The sequence below is a fragment of the Stylophora pistillata genome, chromosome 10 (genome assembly GCF_964205215.1).
Source record: "Stylophora pistillata chromosome 10, jaStyPist1.2, whole genome shotgun sequence".
In the NCBI taxonomy this organism is placed as follows: Eukaryota; Metazoa; Cnidaria; class Anthozoa; order Scleractinia; family Pocilloporidae; genus Stylophora; species Stylophora pistillata.
Window position 1 is genome coordinate 5,132,048 of NC_142528.1, and position 22,500 is coordinate 5,154,547.

Here is a 22,500-nt window from a genome sequence, read left to right on the forward strand (position 1 = left end):
AAACCTTTGTTAAACGAGAAAACTTTTGTTACACTATAGATAGCACCCACAAATTGCCTGCAACCCTATGTTTTAACACCGCAGAAGTGAACTCTTCTACTTCTACTACACAATCCAGCTTACAGGTGAGATTATGCACTGTGCCCATTTACACTCTCTTGTACTGCTCTGGTGATTAATTAAGGATCAAACGAAATCTTTTTCGGTCAAATTTTTCGTACCGCTTTTTTTTCAATTCCTTAGATTTGTCACTTCATTGCTGAATTGAAGTCAAAAGCCTTCAATCGAATCTATCTCGAAACCGAGATCCTAGTTCATAGCGCTTCTCTAGCAGACATCTATCTAATATCAAACAGTTTTCATATTTCTCGGAATTTGATATTGCTTCTGAAGACTGTAATCGCTTGCTTCTAACTATCCCTTTAAAGAAAGGAGGAAATTTTACTTCTTCTCCGGATACTTCTTCAGCACTTCTCGATTATTTTAATTCAATATCTTCTTACTCGATTTGCCAGTAAAAGAAAAGGAAACGAGACCATCGTTTTTTAAACCAAGCATTTTTATTATGTTATTGTCCCAAGCATACACTACGATTAATATCAAAACATCCTTATTCTGTTCCCTTTGTTACAATTAACTGTCTTGAGCTCGTGTATATATAAGCTCAAATAAGAGTTACTGTATTAATCATCCCTTCTCTTAATTTTTTTATTCTCAAAACTTGCAAAGCTAATCTGATTTTAGCGCTCTTTATTAAATGCTTCCACTCGGTGTCAATAACTCAGTTGTTGCATGCGGTCTTTATCGGCACTTTCTGAATTGACAAATCTCGAACTGCCAGCGACGATCCCTGAAAATATATAATTGGTAAGATATGTCATTAATCTATATATCAAGTGCTTTGATGCGCTTTTACACCTCATCAAATATACAGAATGCTTCATTTGCAATACTAAGCTTCTTCAGTTAATGAACAAATTACGCTGATGAAGCATGAAGTGGATGCATGAATTAAAAATTTCCGAAAATTTTAAGACACCAAATATTTCTTCCTTTGGTTGTGATGGCGAGGTAATCCATCGCTTTCTCAGTTTAAAAATCCGAGACTGTAGGGTTGTGGCCAGCGAAAAAATGTTTCCCATAGCTAGCTTAGTTTGCACTGACTTCCAAAAATGAATCTTTCGACGTTTTTTCCAAAAGCTTACCTGAAAATATTAACCAAAAATAATTTGTGGCTACAACGGACGATTCAAACGCAAGTAAAACCTGTTGCTTTATGCTGCAAGCGTGGTCATTGCAAGCTTGTTATTTTCTAGTCATAGTGTAAACTTCAGAATGTTACATATACTTACTCATAATGATTATCATGATCACTGAAGACTCCCACCAGGTGATAGTTGCGCGGAACTTTGTACTTTAATTTCTGGTCCCAGTTGTTTTGCAGTGGAATTATCTTGCATTTGTTTGGCCTGTATCTATCAGTATGACAACAGCGGAAGCGGAACCTAGAGATACGTGGGTCAGATTAGTACGATTCTTAGTTAGAATGAAGGTTAAATTTCAAAGCTTAACTTTATCTGTACTGTCAGGGGTCGATATATCCTCAATATTCTATTCTGGGATGAAATGGCCATTTTCTAGCCCCGCTTCATACGCGGCTCGGCATTTTTTGTTGATTGTTTGTAAAACGTGGAGTCTTGTGTTAGAGAATGACATCGCAAACAAATATACGCGCATAACTTAGGCTGGGTATTTACCACGCGCGCCAGCTTTCGTCGCCGAACTTGTTGTTTAACGGATGTCGATCCTGGATCGCAGCCATTTGGCTTGTTTCGCTTGTGATTGAATGGAACACTTGTGTCAATCTCTGAATATGTTAAGAGTACAACTGGTAACACTGGTCTCTTACGTTTTCCCGTTCTTCAGGCAATTTGATAGTTATTATTTCGTATTTCCCATTGAAAAACAAATCCTTGTGATTTCTACTAATTGATAAATTTGGTCGAGAAGCCAGTTAGTGCCCGAAATCATGGAGTGACTCACCTTCGATCTTTGTTATGAGCGCTGTATTCGCTGCGGATTCCTGTTATAAAGCCATTGTGAGGACACTTGAAGACCACCGGTCTGTCGTAGCTGTTAGCGAAATGTTCCCAGGCACAGTCACTGCTTCTGTGACGCGGGTCGGGACCAACTTTACATTTAAAACTGTGAATACGGTCTTCTTTGCAATTTCTGTGTATACTTTTCCAGAGTTTCACGGATCTTCCTGAAAGACCAACGAAATGGCTTTGATTAATTGTCCTAACTGATCAATTATTTTTCGTTCTGATATCATAAAAACAAACAGAAAAGATATAGAAGTCACAGAGCTATGCAGTATAGAGGTGCCTTCAGTACGTGTTGAGCCTGAGAGGGAAGCTTTTTGAAGAAATTCTTTGCTTGTGCACTTGAAAGAGATAATACAGATACAATGAATGATTTTATGTTTGCAAGTACAAAACCGCAAAATTTTGAAAGCATTTCAATTAAAACTAGTAGAAGGAGCCTAGCTAGATCTTTCATGGGGAAAGGATCGTAAAACATTTGAAATTGAAATAAAATCTGCCTACCGTTTTGATTACATTCGAATTTGAAATTTTGTTGCCATTTGTTAACATAAACATGATGATGATGATGATGATGATGATGATGATGAACCCATCTGACGCCTGTAGGTCTATGTGAACTACACACAGGGCGGCGGCGGCGCCTCCGCCTCCGCCTCCACGATGCCACATCGGCAGGAAAACTTAGGAGCTCGAAGAGCATCATCAATAACAGCAACTTGACCAACCTCTTGTTAGCCATAGCAATCTAAAAGAAAGCGTAAGTTCATCAAGTGCCTTAGGAAGGATGAAGTAGATCAAAAGCTCGCTAAATTCTCGCATTGAGTCTTCGGCAGAGAAAACTTACCAGAGAAACCGAAAATGAACTTTGGCAACACCTGTGTGGATTGTGATATCAATCCTTCAAATGACTGATAAATTGTTGGAAACCCACTTAATTTATGTCTTCGGTCCCATAGTTTGCATTGTCGACATCTAATTATCAAAAACACGTTTAAGACACGTTCGTTGACAATGTAGATAATTAAAAAATAAATTGACGCAAATCGGTCCCCGTCGGTATTGAGTATAAGGATATGAATCAAAAATGATAAAATAAAAAATTCAGATTTCTTGGGAGAACTATTCAAAAATTTAGATGTAGTGTTTTAGGACGTATAAGTAATAACTGGTAAGTGAATCAAAGTGTGTCAAAATACCAGAATAGCAAGAATTCGATCGTCTAGGATATTTCTTAATTTGGATCGTCCATCATTTTGGAACGTTCTCAGTTAACTTCCTTTTGCGCTCTTTTCGCTCTCTCTTTCGAAAATAATAATAAAAAAAAGAAAGCATCATTTAGTCATAACAAAGGAGAAATTTTCACTGTTCTCACCGTTTCCCACTTCAACATTATCCTGTATAAATTCAATCGCAGCGTTACTCAACAAACTTACTGGACCGTCATGTGTAAACAACTCTTAAGAAATTCAAATTCGAACTTTGTGAATCCCCTTTGGGCTTTCTGAACGTGCAGTTAGCCAATATAACGTTTCATCTACGTTACGCTGTCTTACTTTGGAGGTCTTCGCCTCGAAAGGGCTAAACGCTTAGAATAATAATATAAATTCTGACAGAACATCTTTGTCAATAGGCTACGTAAGAAAATGCGGTTCATATACACTTGAGCTAAGTTATTTTATTAAATATAAAAAAAGGTGAGCGTAGTGCATTCAAGCTCTAGGGAAGTCAATGATTAACTGAAACAACAGAACAGAATTTATGACGGTGTAAATTGGCCACCGCAAGATGTTCATGCTGACCTTTCGAGCGTTAGCCCCTCGTCGCACACTCTGAAACCCTAAATAATCTTGTTATACTTCCCCACCGACGCAGCGCGCAGTTTCTTCAGAAACTTACCCTCTTAGAGTTTGTGACAGTTGACATTAGCGTATACATCTTTTGTTTGCGGCTCAAACGAAACGAAACGACGAACGGGAAAGAGTTAAAATATATTCAGTGCCCTTCGAGCCCGTGGAGGAACACACCAGGGTATCAAAGAGTTAAGAAGGTTAGCGGTGCCTTTGGCAGTAGCGGTTCGGGATTTATCATTTGTTAATTTCACGATCAAAAGTACGTATGATGCACGATCCTCGCAGTAAATAGCGCTATTTATGTAATAGCGAAAATCAGAACTGAAAAAATCAGGACTGTACGGGACTCGAACGACTGACCTCTGCGATACTAGTGCAGCGCTCTACCAATTGAGCTAACAAGCCAACTGGGAGCAGGCCGTTAAGTTGATGTATCTCATTTATCACTTTCACGGGTTTATTACGAATCAACTTAACGGCCTTCTCCCAGTTGGCTTGTTAGCTCAATTGGTAGGGCGCTGCACTAGTATCGCACAGGTCAGTGGTTCGAGTCCCGTACAGGCCTGATTTTTTTCAGGTCTGATTTTCGTTATTGCATAATTAGCGCTATCTACTGCGAGGATCGTGCATCATACGTATCTAATACCGCAGTTCAAAATATATTTATTGTATCTCATGATGAAAAGTATCTGATTTATGAAAACTAGCTAAATTTTGATCTCAACCCAAACTATTCTACTCTACATGTTTCACTCTGATTTCGATCGGCCTCGTGTGTGAACAAGCTTTATTCGGAGTCGAAACCTGATTGTTCTCAAATGCGCATAACTTTGGATGGTTTTCTAAAGAAGATATTTTCTCATAGTATTTTGGTAAACAAATTAATCGTCAGTCTTAATAAATTAATCGTCAGTCTTAATAAATTAAGAAGCCTACTCTGTGACCCGCTCACAGAGAAGACTTTTTAATTTAGATACAATGAAATATATGAAGTTCATACATTTTGAACTGCGGTATTAGATACATATGGTGCACGATCCTCGCAGTAGATAGCGCTATTTAAGCAATGGCGAAAATCAGACCTGAAAAAAAAAAAAAAAACAGGCCTGTATGGGATTCGACCCACTGACCTCTGCGATACTAGTGCAGCGCTCTACCAATTGAGCTAACAAGCCAACTGGGAGCAGGCCGTTAAGTTGATTCGTAATAAACCCGTGAAAGTGATAAATCAGATACAATGAAATATATGAAGTTCATATATTTTGAACTGCGGTATTAGATACATATGGTGCACGATCCTCGCAGTAGATAGCGCTATTTAAGCAATAGCGAAATTAGACCTGAAAAAAATCAGGCCTGTACGGAATTCGAACCACTGACCTCTGCGATACTAGTGCAGCGCTTTTTAATTTATTATTTTTAATTTACTTTTTAATTTATTAGTGCAGCGCGTTTCAGACACTTTTCTTTCAAAAAGATAATTGACATTTTAAATTACGTTTATCGCCTTATGTTTTATGTTGTAATGTTGTAATGGTTAAGCAACTTTACAAGATCCATGGTATCAGAGCAATTATATTTTGACAAATATGAGGAAGATATCATCGGAAATGTTGTTGTAAACAGCCCTTCATTATTCAGGGTCAGAACATTTCGGATCAAGTCATCAGTAACTTGGACATTTTTCACTTGGCTGTGATTGAAAGAATCTCTTTTAGGGTCTTTTCAGCGTCAATTGAATTTGTGCTAACAGATCCATGTACAAAAATGAGGAAAAGTTCCGAAATGGTTTCAGTAAGTGTGGTCATGAGATTACGATCTCTTGATCGTTTCGTGAAAAGTATTTTCTTTGGTGAACTGTCGGGTTTTGGCAACTAACAGCTGTTTGATTAATCAAACTATTTGGCTCGGTATATTTTTTTTCTTCCTCTATTAAATGGCTTTTTGTAAGATCGTGATGTTACTTCCAAGATAGGCGGCTGGTCAACGCGTTTGTAAGACGCTCAAGACAAGTTCATGGTGAAAACAAATTAAAACGATAAAAAAAAATAAAAAAATAAAAAAAAAGTGATGTAGAACACAACTTCCTCTTAGAGTTTAAGTCGGTTCACAGGAAATCAAGACATTTTTAATGATAAAGAAAGGAAATAAGTCGCAGTTAGCTGGTCAGAAGGGTACCAATTTGTCATTGTTCAGCAAAGTTGAAAGTTAAATACGTGATGAAGAGCTGCACTAGCATTTGGAGAGATTATGGAAAACAGACTTTGAAAACACTAGAGGTCATGGGAGGGTCCCTTCAACAAGTCAATGGACTCTTTCAAGTTGCCTTGCCTTGGCGTCGTGACCCACCGTATTTGCCCAACAACAAGATAATGGCAGAACGAAGAGCCCTACTTCTTAAGAGGCGTCTTATGAAGGATGAAGATTTGTTGGATAAGTATCGGACGACAATAAATGATTAAATCGAAAAGGGACACGCAGAAATGATTCCTGAAGAAGAGTTAAATACAAGGAACAGACCAGTGTGGTTCCTTCTGACCACCCAGTGACACACCCTTTGAAGCCCGACTAAGTCAGAGTGGTGTATGATTGTGCAGCAAAGCTTGGATAGACATCTTTAAATCAGCAGTTGCTGCAGGGCCCGGATCAGACAAATCAATTACTGGGTGTCTTAAGTCGTTTCAGACAAAACTCTGTTGGAATTGTTGCTGATATTGAAGCAATGTTTCATCAGGTCTTGGAGGACCCAAAGGACCGTGACAGTTTAAGATTTATGTGGTGGCCAAATGGGGACCTGACAAAGGAAATGAAGGAGTATCGAATGGTTAAACATTTGTTTGGTGCTACATCTTCGCCAAGTGTCGCTAATTTCTGTCTAAGAAAGATAGCGCAGTCGTATCAGGAAGAGTTTGACCAGGAAGTAATAGAGACAGTGAACCGCAACATGTATGTAGACGACATGATGAAGTCGCCAAGCACCACAGGAAAGTCAATCAGTTAAGCAAGTCAGCTGCGGACGTTGCCAGAGAAAGGTGGATTCCGCTTGACGAAGTGGTATAGTAACGACCGAGAAGTGATGGCGACGATACCAGAGTTCGAAAGAGCCAAAATCAGTGGCGAATTTAGAACTCGGGCAACTCCTGACAGAGAGCGCTCTCGGACTAAAATGGAACATAGAAGAAGACAAGTTTGTATGGGAAGTAATGGAGAGAATGTTGCAGCGAGTGAGTCAGAAACCAGTGACACGCAGAAGAGTTGTGTCAGCTGTTTACTCCCTCTTTGATCCACTGGGATTCATCGCACCATACGCCATGAAAGCCAAGTTGTTGTTGCAAACGCTCAGTAGAAAGAGGCTGGGTTGGGATGATACGTTAGAAGAAACCGACAAAGAACAATGGAAGAGCTGGCTGGATGATCTCCCAAAATTGCATCGAATACAGGTAGACCACTGTTTCAAACCTCAGGGATTTGGTGAAGTTAAAGAGGTACAGTTGCACCTCTTCTCGGATGCTTCTCGTTAAGGATATGGAGCCGTTGCATACCTCCGTTTGAAAGATGTGACCAACCCAGTTCACTGCGCATTTGTAATGGGAAAGGCAAGATTGGCTCCCATACGTGAGATTTCGATTCCAAGATTGGAGCTGACAGCTGCTTTCATCTCCGTAAGGCTCTCTAAGATTATTCAAGAAGAGTTAGACATGACAATAGACCGCGTTTCCTACTGGAGTGACTCGACTTCCGTGTTGAAGTGTATCAACAATGAGTCAAAGAAATTCCATACATTTGAGTCTAATCGTCCAACAGTCATACGCAATGGTTCCAAACCATCAGAGAAGAGATATGTGAACCGGGACGGTTAGGGGAGTCAGTTCTAAGTGGTACTAACTTAGAACAAAGAGGCTAAACTAACTTAGAACAGACTCCCCTAAATAGATGTCAACAACTACCCGCTCCATACAAACGACTCATTCACGACATAAACATCACAAACGACCGAAAAAGAACGACCTAACTTTACCGACAGATCGAAACAGACCAATCACGACCGACTTACGTCACTTGAGTCTTACAGCCAATAAAATCACGGCAAAACCAACCGATCATTTCAAACGAATTGGAATAAGAACATTCTACTGACAACAATCATTCATTTGACTCTGATGATGACTTCCGCACAGGTTGTCGAAACGTCAGTCACTACCACCGACAACAGTCCTCTGGACTACAGTCACCCGGACGATCAGACTACACCTTCACATGTTACCCCGGGTTCAAGCCATTTACTGCACTAAAATTATTATTATAAAACTAAGTGTTGATTTTATTTCTTTTACTGAGCGTTAGGAATAATTATCAACCATTATACATGAAAGGTAGCTGCGTTATAAACTTGTTTATTTATCTCTTGTTGTGCTAAAATTTGTCGTGAGATTTAGTTGCGGCATAAGAAGTCGCACAGCATGTGAAAACGAACTTGACCTACGACATTGCAATAGACAATTAGAACATACGTTTCGTAATCACGTCTGCATGTTTTTAATGAAACATATGCTTGAGAAAATCACGGGAACCTTTCCACGCTTCTCAAAATATAACGACGTTCAGCCGCAGCTCCAAACTTAGACACGCGTAAGAGCAAGCCCTAGTTGCGAGCCCTTTAATAAGAGCTTTACTTCGTCCACGAATACATTTTAGACCTCGAGTAACACTAGCTGAAGAGAGGTTGGATGGGGTCATCGCGTGGGAATTTCTCTTGGCGTTAAAAGATAAAAGGAAGTTAGCAGAAGGAAGCCGTCCAGAATAATTTCAAGAATTTTATTTCTTGACCAGGTGTCTAAAACACCACCATCCTCCTATGAAATGCATGGCTCACAGATCAGCGAAAGAAATAGACTTTGCGAACACAAAGAGGCTATGTCACCAATTCGTTTAGTAGATTTCTTCTTTTTCTCAGCAAATTGCAAAGATAAGTCTAAGAGAAAGGCATGAAAAGCTTATGAAAGACATTTAGATTCCAGAAGGCTACAAAAAACCAGGAATATTCAGCAACCGCTGCCGGAAAACTGAATACAAAGGAGAAGAATACGAGTATCAAAAACCAGAGGACATGGAAAGTGAAGTGTACAAGTTGTTAGACCAATGCAATAAATATTATGTTCGATCATTGTATCAAAGATGGCCGCGAGGATTCCGACGACTCGTACTGTTTGTTCAAAACCTGTGACTGGTTTCTTTTTGAATGTTTAAATCTGCATTCATTCTCAGATAGGAATGGAAGACTTTGTCGTATTCTTTGCAGCTACATGCTTTCAAAGTTTACTCCTTTTCCAAAACCGATGTACAATGTGTGGACAAATTCATGTAAAGAAGACTACAAAGATGCACTTGTTGCTACACGGAAGTCTGACGACAGGCATCCTTGTGCTCTGACAACAATGATAATAGAGTGTAGTTACCAGGGTTCGAAAAAATTCAAAGATGCCATCGGAAACAAAGGACACATCAGCACATAATTAAGTGCATCAACTCCATTGAAATAGTACGAGTACAGATAAAGAGCTGCTGTCTTCTACGGTATTTACGGAATTGCTAAATTATGAGTCAATTTCACCATATCATTCATACTGCGACTTTCAGAAAATTATGAAAACCAGAAACTTTGTTTAGAATGCTGCGGTATTTTATGGGGAAGAAGTTACTTTTGCCTTAGAAAACTAGACTGCACACCTTGATTGTAATTAATTCTTCATTTTGAAGTTTGCTGAGTATGCATTTCTTGAACTTTATTTTATTTTTGGTTATTAACAAATTGATAAATTCTTAAGGGTGTGAAAGAATCTTGTCTCATCTTCCTTCCCTTTGAAAGGGAGGAGAAGTTCCAATGTCAGTTATCCACCTAGCTGTGCCCTTTGGGTAATAACCAAGTACCTGAAGGCTGTTGCATCTGAGAAGCCAAGCTCTTGGGGGTCTTTATTAAAGTAAAGTTTTTCAAGGAGCCCAAGGATAAAAAGTGAGTTGTCGGAAACACACACGATCTGCTAGAGCACAGTCTTGCTTCAAGCCAAAGAAAGCATCATAATAAATTATCTTAATCTGTATGTGTTGCATAAGAGAATTGAAACTTTTAAATGGTTGTGATTCAAACGATTTCTGATAACTTTTATGCTTAAAGCATATCTGTCAATTTTTATCTAAAGTTGTGGTCTTTTAGATATTTTTTCTATTTGGTACAAAAAAAAAAGGGTGTGGAATGGCTTTTTTCCGAACCTTTTAGATCAAAAACTCAATAAAAGTCAGCATTTTGTCTCATAATTTTTCTTTCAGGGATAGAGGCTGTTTTCAGAGAATACCATCCTTAGCTCTTATCATTCTCAAAACCTAACCAAGTCGATGAAATATGAAAAGAATGACCCAGGGAAAGGTCAGGAGAGATTCAGATAGTACAGAGAAACATATTCTACTCAAGTGGTTGACCGGAAAAGATTTTGTTTGATGCCTAATCATCAGAGCAATACAAAAGAGTGTAACTGGGCGCAGTGGATATGTATTTATTCTCATATGTATGTATTCTCACCTGTAAGCTAGATTGTGTAGTAGAAGTAGAAGAGTTCAATTCTGCGGTGTGAAAAAATAGGGTTGCAGCCAATTTGTGGGTTCTATCTATAGTGTAACAAAAGTTTTCTCGTTTAACAAAGATTTGATTATACTGAAACATAAAATTGCAATTTGACTCAAAGAAAATTCTAAAATAAGCTAGATTTTCCAAATCTTTCAAACAGTAAAAAAAAAAACAGAAAAAAGTCTTTATCGAAAACGCGAGGTGTACTTCAAAACTAGAAGTTACTGCCGTCCTCAAAAAATTAGCTAAAGTATTTTAAGGGCCTGACTGCTCCAGTATTTTAACCTCACTAAACCTTACTTTTCAATCTTTTGACGATATTATCTACAATTTTGTTTCCATTTACACACCATTAAATGTTCAAGTGTATAATTTTCACCGCCACCGTAAAAAACCAAAATGCCATCCCAACAAATACAACAAATAGATCTGGATAATTGACCTGGTGCATTTCCGTTTTTCTCTTGAATCAAATTTTTAGTAATTTCTCTCGAATACGATGTAGTAACCTAATAAGTCTCAACAGAATTAACTGAAAATTCACCAGAAAGCGGGAGGCTATTACCGTAAATCCTCTAATAATCCTTTAATAAGGAGGACTTATTTATTTCAGGTTCTTTTGGGGGGGGGGGGGGCGGTGGCTAATTACAAGGGAAGCTTATTGATTTAGCGCGATGTTCACTACCAGGATACAATAGGATATCACGTACCGTATTTATTCAAAAATTGTTCGCATTTTACTTTTTTCTCTCTATTAGAGGGGGGTTGCTTATTAGAGGGGGGCTTAATAGAGGATTTACGATATTTGAGGGGCGATACTTGTCATACTTGTCAGGTTGGGGGGGAGGGCAAATGTACGTCTAGGATCTAGTACTTCAATTTGCCTTGTTCTGGTAAGCAACAGCTTGCGCGTACAGATGTATAACTGTGGTATTTAAGGAGTTTCTGATGCCTTTGTAATTTCTTTTTTTGTATGGTGACTCGCATCTGAACAGGAGAGCGAGTTTAGCTTATTTTTATCTATTTCCATCCTGAGTGACTCTCTATTTTGTTTTGCTTCTCTTTTTTCCGAAGAGATCTGCAAATGCGTTGCATGGTTTTATAAATCTCCATTTTGAAAGTTTTTATTTCAGCTACTGTTTAAATTTCAGAGGAAAAAATTCACGCTTGAGACCGTTGCAAGTCCTAATGAAAAACACCCCCTCATAGTGTTTCCTTAGATCTTCACCCAGGAAAAGAGATGAGTACCAGCAATATCTGGACGAAATTCTAGCCAGCAATTGTGATGGCCTAATGTCCCTTATGGGTCTAAATTAGCTTTCTTTCTCTATTTGATCGTCTGAATGATCAGTAGACCTCTTTAGACTGTATGTTTTGTTTTTTTCAATGTAACAAATGTTCGGCATTTTCCGCCAACAGATCTCTAAAATGTTGATGAACAGGACGGGAGATCTGAGTCCCTTCCAGATTTATTTTGGTAACTTTACATGATGCCGTTTCTATTGCCTGACGTAGATTGACAACAATGGCATCGGTGATCATCCGATTACAACTCAGGTCCAGTTTGGTGATTTTACATGATGCTGTCTTTAATGCTTGGCATAGACTGAAAACACCGGCATCGGTGATCTGATTGTAACTCAGTCTCAGAGTGGTGACTTTACATGTTTCTGTCTGTAATGCTTGGCATAGACTGAACACAGCGGCATCGGTGATTTTATTACGACTCAGATCCAGTTTGGTGACTTGACATGTTGGTGTCTGTATTGCTTGCCATAGACTGACAACACCGGCATCGGTGATTTGATTGTCTCTCAGATCCAGTCTGGTGACTTTACATGTTTCTGTCTGCAATGTTTGGCATAGACTGACAACACCGGCATCTTTGATTTGATTAACACTCAGATCCAGTGTGGTGACTTTACATGTTGGTGTCTGTAATGCTTGACACAGACTGACAACACCGGCATCGATGAGCTGATTACCGATCAGATTCAGTGAGTTGACTTTACATGTTTCTGCCTGTAATGCTTGACATAGACTGACAACACCGGCATCGGTGATCTGATTAAGACTCAGCTTCAGTGTGGTGACCTTACATGTTGTCGTCTGTAATGCTTGACATAGACTGATAACACCGGCATCGGTGATCTGGTTAACACTCAGCTTCAGTGTGGTGACTTTACATGTTGGCGTCTGTAATGCTTGACATAGACTGACGACACCGGCATCGGTGATCTGATCAAAACTCAGATCCAGTGTGGTGACTTTACATGTTTCTGATTGTAATGCTTGACATAGACTACCAACAGTGGCATCGGAGATCTGAAGACAGATCAGAGACAGGCAGGCTATTTCTGTGAGAGGCAGTAGTTTTCTTATGGTATCACCACAATCCCTATTCCACCAATGACCACCCTGGATCTCTAGCTTTACAATGGTGCAGGGTTTATTCGCTAGCGCTTTTAAGACTCGTCTGAATCCAGTTTGTGTAAAAAGAGGTACGTCAATACTTAAGCGATTCAACGGCAACGGTATACGTGACTGCTGCACAGGGAAAGGATTCTTTCCACTGGACTCATCCGCATTAACTGCACTCAGAACTTCTAACAGAAAAGACAAAGCAATGCAGTCTACATCAGTCAAGGCTTTAAATGAAAATCCGTCCTCATCATCACTGAATTGATTGTAATGTTTCTTTACGAAATGTTGTGCAAACTCTAAATCTTGATACTCAGTGAGACATTTCATTCTCAGCAGTTTCCCAGTGGATTCATGTTGAAACATCTGATTTAGTCCATGGAGTAAATCTTTCATGAATGCATCGTCCTTTTGCTTGGATAAAATGCCGGACATAAACTGAAATACCATCTCTGAGACATCTTCTCTTCCTGAGGGAATCTCTCTTCGCCTCACAAACCAACAAGCTGCTAAGTATTCCTGGAGGGTTAGATGGGTAAAACAAAAATGTTTTGTCGTTTCTGAAAAAGATTTCCTAAACTGAGGACCGCAATGGAGAAGACCGCTTGCTTTCAGGCTTTCGATTTCTTCTGAAGTAAACCTTTTCATTTCTTCCACGGTGAAGAGAAACTTTTTTTCTAGAAGGAGTTGAGCCGCCAACTCTGATAATTTTTCAAGAGTATCTTCAGGGGAAGTTGAGGCCTTCTTGTGATGTTGTCTTAAAAACATGTTAATCACTTCAAAATAAATGTCACTTGAGTTGACTGGAAGAGCATCAGTGTTTGTAGAGTTCTCCAGAATATACTCAAAATATGAACACATCAGAAAACAGAGAACTGGAATGTGGGCAAAGCTGACTAGATTGTCATTCTTTGTAATGTGATCCATCACAGCATTCTTCATTTCTTCGTTTTCTCTAAAATACTTTCCAACATACTCCTTCACCTGCTGCGTGGAAAACCCTGTAATTTCGACGTATCGATCAAAATTGATTTGACCACCTTTAAGCTTGTCGGACTCGTCGGGTCTTGACGTTATCAGAACACTTGAGCCTCTCAAGAGCTTTCCTTTGATTAGCTTAGCACACAGGGCTGCTACTGGCATTTCTTTATGAGGGTTATTCGGGTACTGGTCATCCAAGTCACTAGCGATGAAATCTTGTTGTGAATACTCGTCATACCCGTCAATGATAATCAAGACTTCTTCAGGATGATCAACCATGTACTCAAATAAAGTTTCATCGATACTTGAGTGGACATCTAACATTGATGATCGGTTAAGAATTTCTCGCATCGAAACGTGGTCTTTTCCCAGCAAATTCAATTGGCGGAAAGTTAGCAAGTATGCAAACTTAAAGATAGGAATGCGAGGACTGATTTGGAGTTGAAATAACTTGTTTTCTGCCCAATCTCGGATCAACTTTTGGCAAAACAGTGTTTTACCAATCCCTGCCTTCCCAGTGACTTTGACAGTTTTTGGATTCGCTTCCTCGGTATTAGAAATGAAAATTTCTTGATGGTGTTTGACTGGCTTTCCACTCACTGAGCCGTATCCGCGAAGGTGCTCTTCTCTTTTAATACCAAGATCTACAACTGGTTTTCTATCGTGTTGTATGAGAAAACTTGTGAATATGTCATCTGTTTTCACTCTAGACTTGTTGGCAGAAGTCAAAGGGTGGTACTCAGTTTGGCTATTAATTGATGCTTTCAGCGAGTTTGTGTATGACTCCACGGCTAAAAGAAGAAACCGCATCAAAACATTAAACTTCTAAAGATGCTTATTAAACGGATGTCACTTTCTGGAGTCTTGTGATGTCAAATCTTTAAAAAGTGCGGTTCAGATTAAATATCAGATATTGTTAGTGAGGCCAAACCTCAAAGAAAAAGAAAACCAAGGAATTTTTTTGTTGAAACAGCCCTAAGATTATTGGCTTACAAGTTGTTTGTATTAATATTGCTTTACCGTCATTTTAAGCAAACTAAATCGAACTCCGCGGGGAAGCATGCCTGCAGACTTCCTATTTGATTAATGATGACGAATTTGTCTTTTAGTCCTCCCTCTCTCCTTCCTTCATCAACCCTGCAACAACTAGCTGCGCAGGCCCTGTCTACATAACAGGAAAAATGAAGTCATTAAAGTTTATGGAAAAGTAAATTTTCTTAATGGAGTGAATATTTGTGGAAGAGAGATGTCCTATAGGTGAGACAAAGGAAAAAAATTCCCCAGGAAGAGTCTCCCCCCCCCCCCCCCCCGAGGAGTCGAACCTCAAACCTTCGGATTCCAACTGGGATTGCACTTTAAGACACAACCGAGAAAAAAAATACTATTTCTTCATACCATTAACGAGCTTTCAAAAAGTTTTTTTTTTTCATTGTATGAATATTCTTTGCTGTTGTTGTTTTCGTATTTTCCGTGCAAAATGAGGCATAACCTCTTTTAAGAGGTGTTCCACCTCGATGGAAGTCTCTGCAAGACCTAAACACAAACAGTTACCTTTAACTCCCATTTTCTTTTCGTGTTTAGTGTCAGTGGCGTCTTTCCATGCATCCAGTTTGCCAACAATGTCGTCTAGTCTTTCCTTGATGCCGGAGCCGAAGATTGATTCTTTTAACACGTGCAGCTCTTCTTTAATTTCATCCAATCTTTCCTTGACGGTTTTTTCATCAATCACCCACTGTTTGAGAAGCTCTTTATAGTGTTCTTCATAATCAGGGTCCATGCATTCCGTTTTCAGATCATCAATAGTAGCTTGATAACCTGCTCCTCCCAGTCTCACCAATGCATCTTGGATGTCCTTCCAGTACTGATTGAATGTTGCGTCATCAACTGAGGCCTCGCTGGCATGACCATAAACTGTGTTTCTGAAACACTTGATGCGCACGATGTCAGCCTCGAGGGTTGTGTCTGCTGCAGGAGGAAGTGTATCCCAGCCGGCAGGCGGAGAACCAAGTCCGCAAATGTTCCTCAGCAAAACTATCAGCAGGGTGATATCAAAATGCTGAGACGAAACTGAAGATTTTATGGTGGGATACAGTTTACTCCATTGTGATGGATTCAGTACTTTTCTTCTTCTGAGTAATTGTAGTGCAGCATGAACTGGAGTACTCGATAAGACCGTGTCCAGGTTTCCTGTTGGACGCTTCTTGTCAAATGTCTCTCTTAAAACATGTGAACTGACATCCACCAGAAGCCTGCATAACCGGGCGTAGTTAGTTGTCTCCTTTGTTGACGGAAATAATGGTGCCGTTGCAGAAGCCATGAAGAATCGTTCTTACGATAATAAAAAACAAAACCCATTAAACTTCTTAAAACTTCCATAAGTTCCTATGGATCAGGATAGCACATTTCTTTTCTGGTTTGGGAAATGAACTTGTCACTACACACTCTAAATACTCTAACCTAGCCGAGATACACGTACGTAATTTAATTTTGTCCGAAATTTGTGCAGTGAGTGATTAGTTTTCTTTCGATCTGATGTAAATACATATTGTTAGCAATTAATAACTTCAAGATAGCAGTCTTTTTTCGTTTCGTAATTAATTAAGAAGCACGCGCTGAGCTAAAGGCAGCACTTAGGGTTATCCGCTAATCTCTCGTTTAGGTCGGAACAAAACGAAAAAGAATGCTAAGCAGTCCGTGCACTTCTTAAGCGGTCAATCTTGAACCTCCCCGACTGATTGAGTTTGGCCTGAAAAGTAGTGCGAAAAGCGAGACACGAACGAGAGGAGGAGCGAAAATAAAGCAAACACAAGCAATTATTTTTAAGAGCCCCATCTCTACTCGCGCGTCTCACCTTCTGCACGCCTCGCGCTTGCTTCCACTCGCCTGAAAACCGACAAAACATATATACATGTATGCCATACTGTGTTTACTTTTGTTAAATAACGACATTGGTTGAAAAGTTGAAGGTAATTCTTGAGTCAAGATTTTGTGTTTGGTATCTAACCAAAACAAAGTTCTGAAAATAATCACTGCCAGTCGCTTAATATTCCGACAATGACTACACTACGCGTTTCAAACCTTGAACATTTATAAGTTCTCCATTCTTAATTAATCAAACGCAGGAAATTAATTATACTGGAAGAAATCAAGCGATTACCTCCATTTACTTTCGACAAAGTAGTTCAATCGGTTTCTCGAAAGGAAGCGTTTACTTATTACTCAATAAAGGTGTTGTATACGGTTTCGATTTGCCGCAACGGTCATTGCGTTGCTTACAATTGCTAGGCTTTTTCTACTTTACAAACTGAGTTCAAGGTCTTGAGAGTTCATTCCGCTTATGCCGGCGGAAGAGAAGCGATTAAAAGAAGAGATAGTGCCTTCAAGACCGATCAAACTCCCTTCCGAAAATATGTGTTACTGAAACAGTAATTATACTGAATTTACCTCAAAATGGCTGACAGCTAGACCACTCACTCATCGGGCGTTCGTTTGGCTGTTTTCTCCAGTTAATTTTGTTCCGCACTAAGATGTAATTCCCTCTCAGTCGACGGCAGCGAATGCAGTCACCATCGACTGTGATACGTGACGTGTTAGATTTTAAGGCGCCTTCAATTCCTTCATGCTAGAAACAGAAGAATTATTCCTAACCGATATGCTAAACAAAATCTTTTAAGTGCGGTTCAATTGTCGGTAACCGATATGCCAAACAAAATCTTTCAAGTGCAGTTCAACCGTCGCTACCCGATATGCCAAACAAACTCTTTCAAGTGCGGTTCAACAGTGACCTTCGCTTTCAAAATCCTGACCTTTCCAGTCACCGCTTTCAAATCCTGTCATTCTTGCAGATTATTGAAGATCAAAGTCATTTATAACATAGCTTGTAAATTCGTGCAATCAAGTTCAGTGTATAGCGCGAGCGTGCTTCAATGAAGAAATGGTTAGCGTGCAGCGTGCAACCATCGAGTTATGGATGCACGCGGGAGGTTGCTAAGCACGAAAGAAGCGTAAGAGTCGCACGATACCTAACCATTTCTTTTACAACATTGAGACTTTCAAACATCTGTCGTGTCGTGTAAAAATATTTAATTGTTCAACCAGCTGATTAAGCTCCTGCTCGCTCAGATTCGCAAATCTCGAACTCTAGGCTGGAGACCCGACAAAAACCTTCAGCTCGAAATTTGGCAGCTCACAAGAATTATCTTCCTTATCTCCGGAAAAATCGCAAAATTTGTCCATATTTCACGAGCAAAATACCTACAAAAACACGAATTATGTTGTTTGTAGTGGCAACAAAAAAACTAAAACAAACTGACGTCAGCGTGCAACCCACGGGCAAATGGATCGAGCGTATGAGCCTATCAGAGCGCACGCTTTTGTAGAGCCATGTTAAAATTTTACATTGTGCACGCTGGTGACGTCAGCAAACAAATGCCTCGCGAAAAATTTTTTTCTCGCGAGTGACTTCAACATTTTTCATTAAAAAAGGGAAAAACTTCCGCAAAAAAGTTAAACTAGACATCGCAACCAGCGAACAAGCCGATGAAGATCTGCCTACTTTTTCTTTGGGAATGGATTTTTGAACTCCCGAGAAAGAACCCAGAGAAAGGGAAAACAAAACAATCAACGGTTTCATCTCGTTTCGAAACTCTAACTTCATTTCCACGCATGAATTCACCTGTCAGTTTTTGACCAATCTGAGACAAGATCATTGAAGCATGGCGAAATACTTTTCCGAAACAAAATAAACGCATTGAAGCCCTTTATACATAAACTACAGCGTTGAAAATGCTATAAAACAATTGGTTCATACGTCAACTGTGCGTTAATCGAGATATAAAGCACTTGGGAAGTTTGGAGAGCACTCAAGAAGCTAGAGTTGCTTGAGGCGTAGCCTCGAGCAACTCTTACGCATCTTTCGTGCTCTCCAAACTTCACAGTGCTTCATATCTCGATGAACACACGCTGACGTATGAACCAATTGTTAAATTTTATTTGCCTTTGTCATTACATTTATTTACATGGCTTTAATTATATGCCTGCTAAAATACGCTATAATATTAAGGCTGGAGATCTTAGCAAGCTCTGGTGAGCTTTTATAAGAAGATCCCCATCTAATTAAAACTGTAACTTATAGCAGATGGTTTAATTATCAACGTAAGATATTTTGCTGCTTTGCTGATAAAATTACGATTTAAAGTGATATCTCTAGCATAGAATTTAACTATGATTTTGCAGATAGATTTTCATTAATCTCTTAAATTGTGTATATGATTTTGATACTTTCGGGTCTTTAGGTAATTCATTCCACAGTTTTGCTCCCCTAAACTTCAAAGAAAATTTCCCAGAATTAGTTCTTTTTAAATTGATGAATATGTTTGATGCTGATCGAGTATTGTGACTATAAAATTTTTCATTTGATATAAAATAATTTCTAAAGTAACTTGGTAGCTTCTCATTAAAGAATGAGTACATAAAAAGTGCCATTAAGTAGATATTTAACTCGTATATATTTAGAATATTTAATGATAAAAATAGTGGCCGGGATTCATCTTTGTAGTGAGCGAATTACATAATTCTAACTATCTTTTTTTGTATCATAAGTAATGGCTTGAGTCTAGTTAGATAAGTACCTGTCTAACTGACATTACAATATGTTAAATAAGGGTACACCTTGGTATAATAGATTGCCTATAGTGTTTCTAAGCATAAGTAATGTCTTGCCTTAGATATTTATACCTGTCATTTTTTATATTTTTGTTACAACATGATTGATGTGGTGCTTCCATGTTAGCTCATCATCGACGTATAGACCTAAGAATTTTGAGTATTTTATTTCTTGATCATTCAATTTAATTTTAACACTTAGTTTACTTTTCTTGACTTTGGATTCAAAAACAATAAAATGCGTTTTCTTGATATTTAAAGTGAGTTTATTTGCAGAAAGCCAGGTTGAAATTTTTTCTAGCTCACAGTTCATGGTATCTTGTAAATAAACTAGATTTTTATCACTGAGAAATAGATTTGTATCATCTGCAAATAAAATAACTGATAGTATTTCTGAGCACCTTACAATATCATTTATGTATATAAGGAAAAAAAGAGGCCCTAAGACAGATCCCTGAGGCACACCACACTTAATTGTTGAACTTTCTGATTTCTGTGACTTGAATTTAACTATCTGTTTTCTGTTTGGAAGGTAATTTTTGAACCCCTCTAGGGTAATTCCTCTTATTCCATAATGCTCTAGTTCCTCAAGTAATATTTTATGGTTTACGGTATCGAATGCCTTTGCAAGATCTAAAAATACTCCAATTGTGTATTCATTGTTCTCTATCGCTTGTAATATCTTGGTTGTAAGCTCTATAGTGGCTAAGTTTCTTGAATGTTTTTTGCGAAAACCATATTGGTTCTGGACTAGCGTGGTGTGATTTTCCAAATATTTCAATAATCTTTTATACATAGATTTCTCTAGAATTTTACTGAAACAAGGAAGGACAGAGATTGGTCTATAGTTTGAAATTTCTTCTTTATTATTTGCCTCATACACTGGAGTGACAAGCGCTACTTTAAGGTCATCTGGGATAGCTCCAGTTTGAAGTGACTTGTTTATTTCACAGAAACAGTTGCTTGAGTCGAAAACTCGACTAACCAGTAAAGGAAAGGTTTTCTGCAAACAGAAAGCACGCTTAAAACAAACTAAATTACAACATAAACAACTGAAATGAAAATTCACCGACTGTTCGAGCTTAGGGTTTACAAACAACGACAATACACGGCAACAACACATTTTTTGAAATAAACGCGACGATTTTCCCTTTCAAAGCACATGGGCGATTGCCGGGATGTTTACGTAAACATAGGCCCGCAATAGGAGCTACATGACTGGTTATAAATGTAAGTTAATGGTTAATGATATATTTAAAGATTTCCTTAGTTAGTTTGGGTGAGATTTCATCGTGCCCACAATTACCATTTAAAGCAACTATTTCAAGTTCTACTTCTTTTTCAGTAACTGCATCTAAAAAGATAGGATTTGCTGACCCCTCCTAAGAATGTTTTGAAGTTTACATTGTTATCCTTAATTTTGTTTGCTAAATTCGGTCCAACATTAACAAAGTATTGATTAAATCTATTACTTATTTGAAATTTATTAGTATTAAGTGATTCATTTTCTCTCATGTTATCTGGTAATTCCATTTTAAAATTATTTTTATTCAATACTTCTTTTATTAGTTTCCATGAGTATTTAAGGTTACCCTTATGCTCAATAAACTCTCTGTTATAATGATATCTCTTAGCTGCCTGCTTCATCGTATTAAATTTATTTCTGAATCTTTTATATTCAAGTTCATCTCTTTGATTTGGATTACTGAGTCACAATCAGGTCACCGATGCCGGTGTTCTCATTCTATGCCAAGCATTACAGACGCCAACATGTAAAGTCACTATACTGAGACTGAGCTACAATCAGATCACCGATGCCGGTGTTTTCAGTCTATGCCAAGCATTAAAGACAGCATCTTGTAAAATCACCAAACTGGATCTGAGTTGTAATCGGATGATCACCGATGCCGGTGTTGTCAATCTACGTCCGGCAATAGAAACAGCATCATGTAAAGTTACCAAAATAAATCTGGAAGGGACTCAGATCTCCCGTCCTGTTCATCAACATTTTAGAGATCTGTTGGCGGAAAATGCCGAACATTTGTTACATTGAAAAAAACAAAACATACAGTCTAAAGAGGTCTACTGATCATTCAGACGATCAAATAGTGAAAGAAAGCTAATTTAGACCCATAAGGGACATTAGGCCATCACAATTGCTGGTTAGAATTTCGTCCAGATATTGCTGGTACTCATCTCTTTTCCTGGGTGAAGATCTAAGGCAACACTATGAGGGGGTATTTTTCATTAGGACTTGCAACGGCCTCAAGCGTGAACTTTTTCCTCTAAAATTTAAACAGTCCAGCTGAAAAAAAAACTTTCAAAATGGAGATTTTGAAAGTTTCTTAAAACACGATGCAACGCATTTGCAGATCTCTTCGAAAAAAAAAAAAGAAGCAAAACAAAACAGAGAGTCACTTAGGATGGAAATAGATAAAATAAGCTAAACTCGCTCTCCTGTTCAGATGCGATTCACCATACAAAAAAAGAAATTACAAAGGCATCAGAAACTCCTTAAATACCACAGTTATACATCTGTACGCAACGATCACTTTGCAAAACCTTCTTCGGCGTTTTCTCTATCAAGAAACTACGATCAAATGCAGAATTTGAAAACGCGACAAAACGATATTGTTTACAATCTCTTGTGCTCTGATTGGTCACATAAGAAACGATGTCAGTGATCTCATTGGTGCAAAGACAACAAAGGGAAAGGAATGTTGTTCGCATGTGAGCAGCCGCTTGTGAGGAGGAGCGCTGCGTGACGAGACTAAAACCGGCTGCGAGGGAGACTACGTTTTCAGTTGATAAGTCAGGCGGTTTGTTGATATGGTCAGCGGTAAATACGTTCTACGCG

At 38.6% G+C, this 22,500-nt stretch overlaps 3 protein-coding genes, 1 long non-coding RNA gene and 1 pseudogene across 5 annotated transcripts in view; 2 read left to right on the forward strand and 3 right to left on the reverse strand.

Annotated features, from left to right (window-relative positions):
- Positions 1 to 3,086, reverse strand: part of LOC111343286 (hemagglutinin/amebocyte aggregation factor) — a 10,438-nt gene extending 7,352 nt beyond the window's left edge. The window contains exons 1-6 of one of the 2 annotated variants that reach the window (XR_015992360.1): positions 2,953 to 3,086; positions 2,695 to 2,853; positions 2,610 to 2,652; positions 2,044 to 2,266; positions 1,353 to 1,505; positions 730 to 850 (exon numbers count right to left, since the gene is read on the reverse strand). Coding sequence is in view for 1 of the 2 variants with exons in the window: in XM_088735612.1 (XP_088591738.1) it covers positions 802 to 850; positions 1,353 to 1,505; positions 2,044 to 2,266; positions 2,610 to 2,652; positions 2,695 to 2,847 (621 nt within the window). In the remaining variant the exon portion in view is untranslated. Of the gene's footprint in view, positions 1 to 541; positions 851 to 1,352; positions 1,506 to 2,043; positions 2,267 to 2,609; positions 2,653 to 2,694; positions 2,854 to 2,952 lie in introns of those variants that run through there. The other variant, XM_088735612.1, reaches the window with a different exon arrangement.
- The window catches only part of LOC148721497 (uncharacterized), an 80,475-nt gene that overhangs the window by 15,540 nt on the left and 42,435 nt on the right, over positions 1 to 22,500 (forward strand). The gene's annotated exons all lie outside the window — the stretch shown is intronic.
- Positions 7,162 to 9,899, forward strand: LOC148721499 (uncharacterized; annotated as a pseudogene).
- On the reverse strand, positions 11,420 to 17,733 carry LOC148721500 (uncharacterized). The gene is made up of 3 exons (XM_088735596.1): positions 17,424 to 17,733; positions 15,531 to 16,307; positions 11,420 to 14,770 (listed from the first exon to the last, which is right to left on the reverse strand). The coding sequence occupies exons 2-3, from the start codon at positions 16,294 to 16,296 to the stop codon at positions 11,961 to 11,963; spliced, it is 3,576 nt and encodes a 1,191-aa protein (XP_088591722.1). The 5' UTR covers positions 16,297 to 16,307; positions 17,424 to 17,733; the 3' UTR covers positions 11,420 to 11,960.
- The window catches only part of LOC148721501 (uncharacterized), a 15,242-nt gene continuing 11,500 nt past the window's right edge, over positions 18,759 to 22,500 (reverse strand). The window contains exon 3 of the long non-coding RNA XR_015992366.1: positions 18,759 to 21,660. This is a non-coding gene — a long non-coding RNA (uncharacterized LOC148721501). The remainder of the gene's footprint in view (positions 21,661 to 22,500) is intronic.

Bases quoted from the DNA above. Each gene is read 5' to 3' on its own strand.
- LOC148721500 (XM_088735596.1), bottom strand. From the start codon at position 16,296: ATGGCTTCTGCAACGGCACCATTATTTCCGTCAACAAAGGAGACAACT. The intron at 14,771-15,530 runs GTAACTGTTTGT...TTCTTCTTTTAG, and splicing joins AAAGAAAATGGGAGTTAAAG to CCGTGGAGTCATACACAAAC.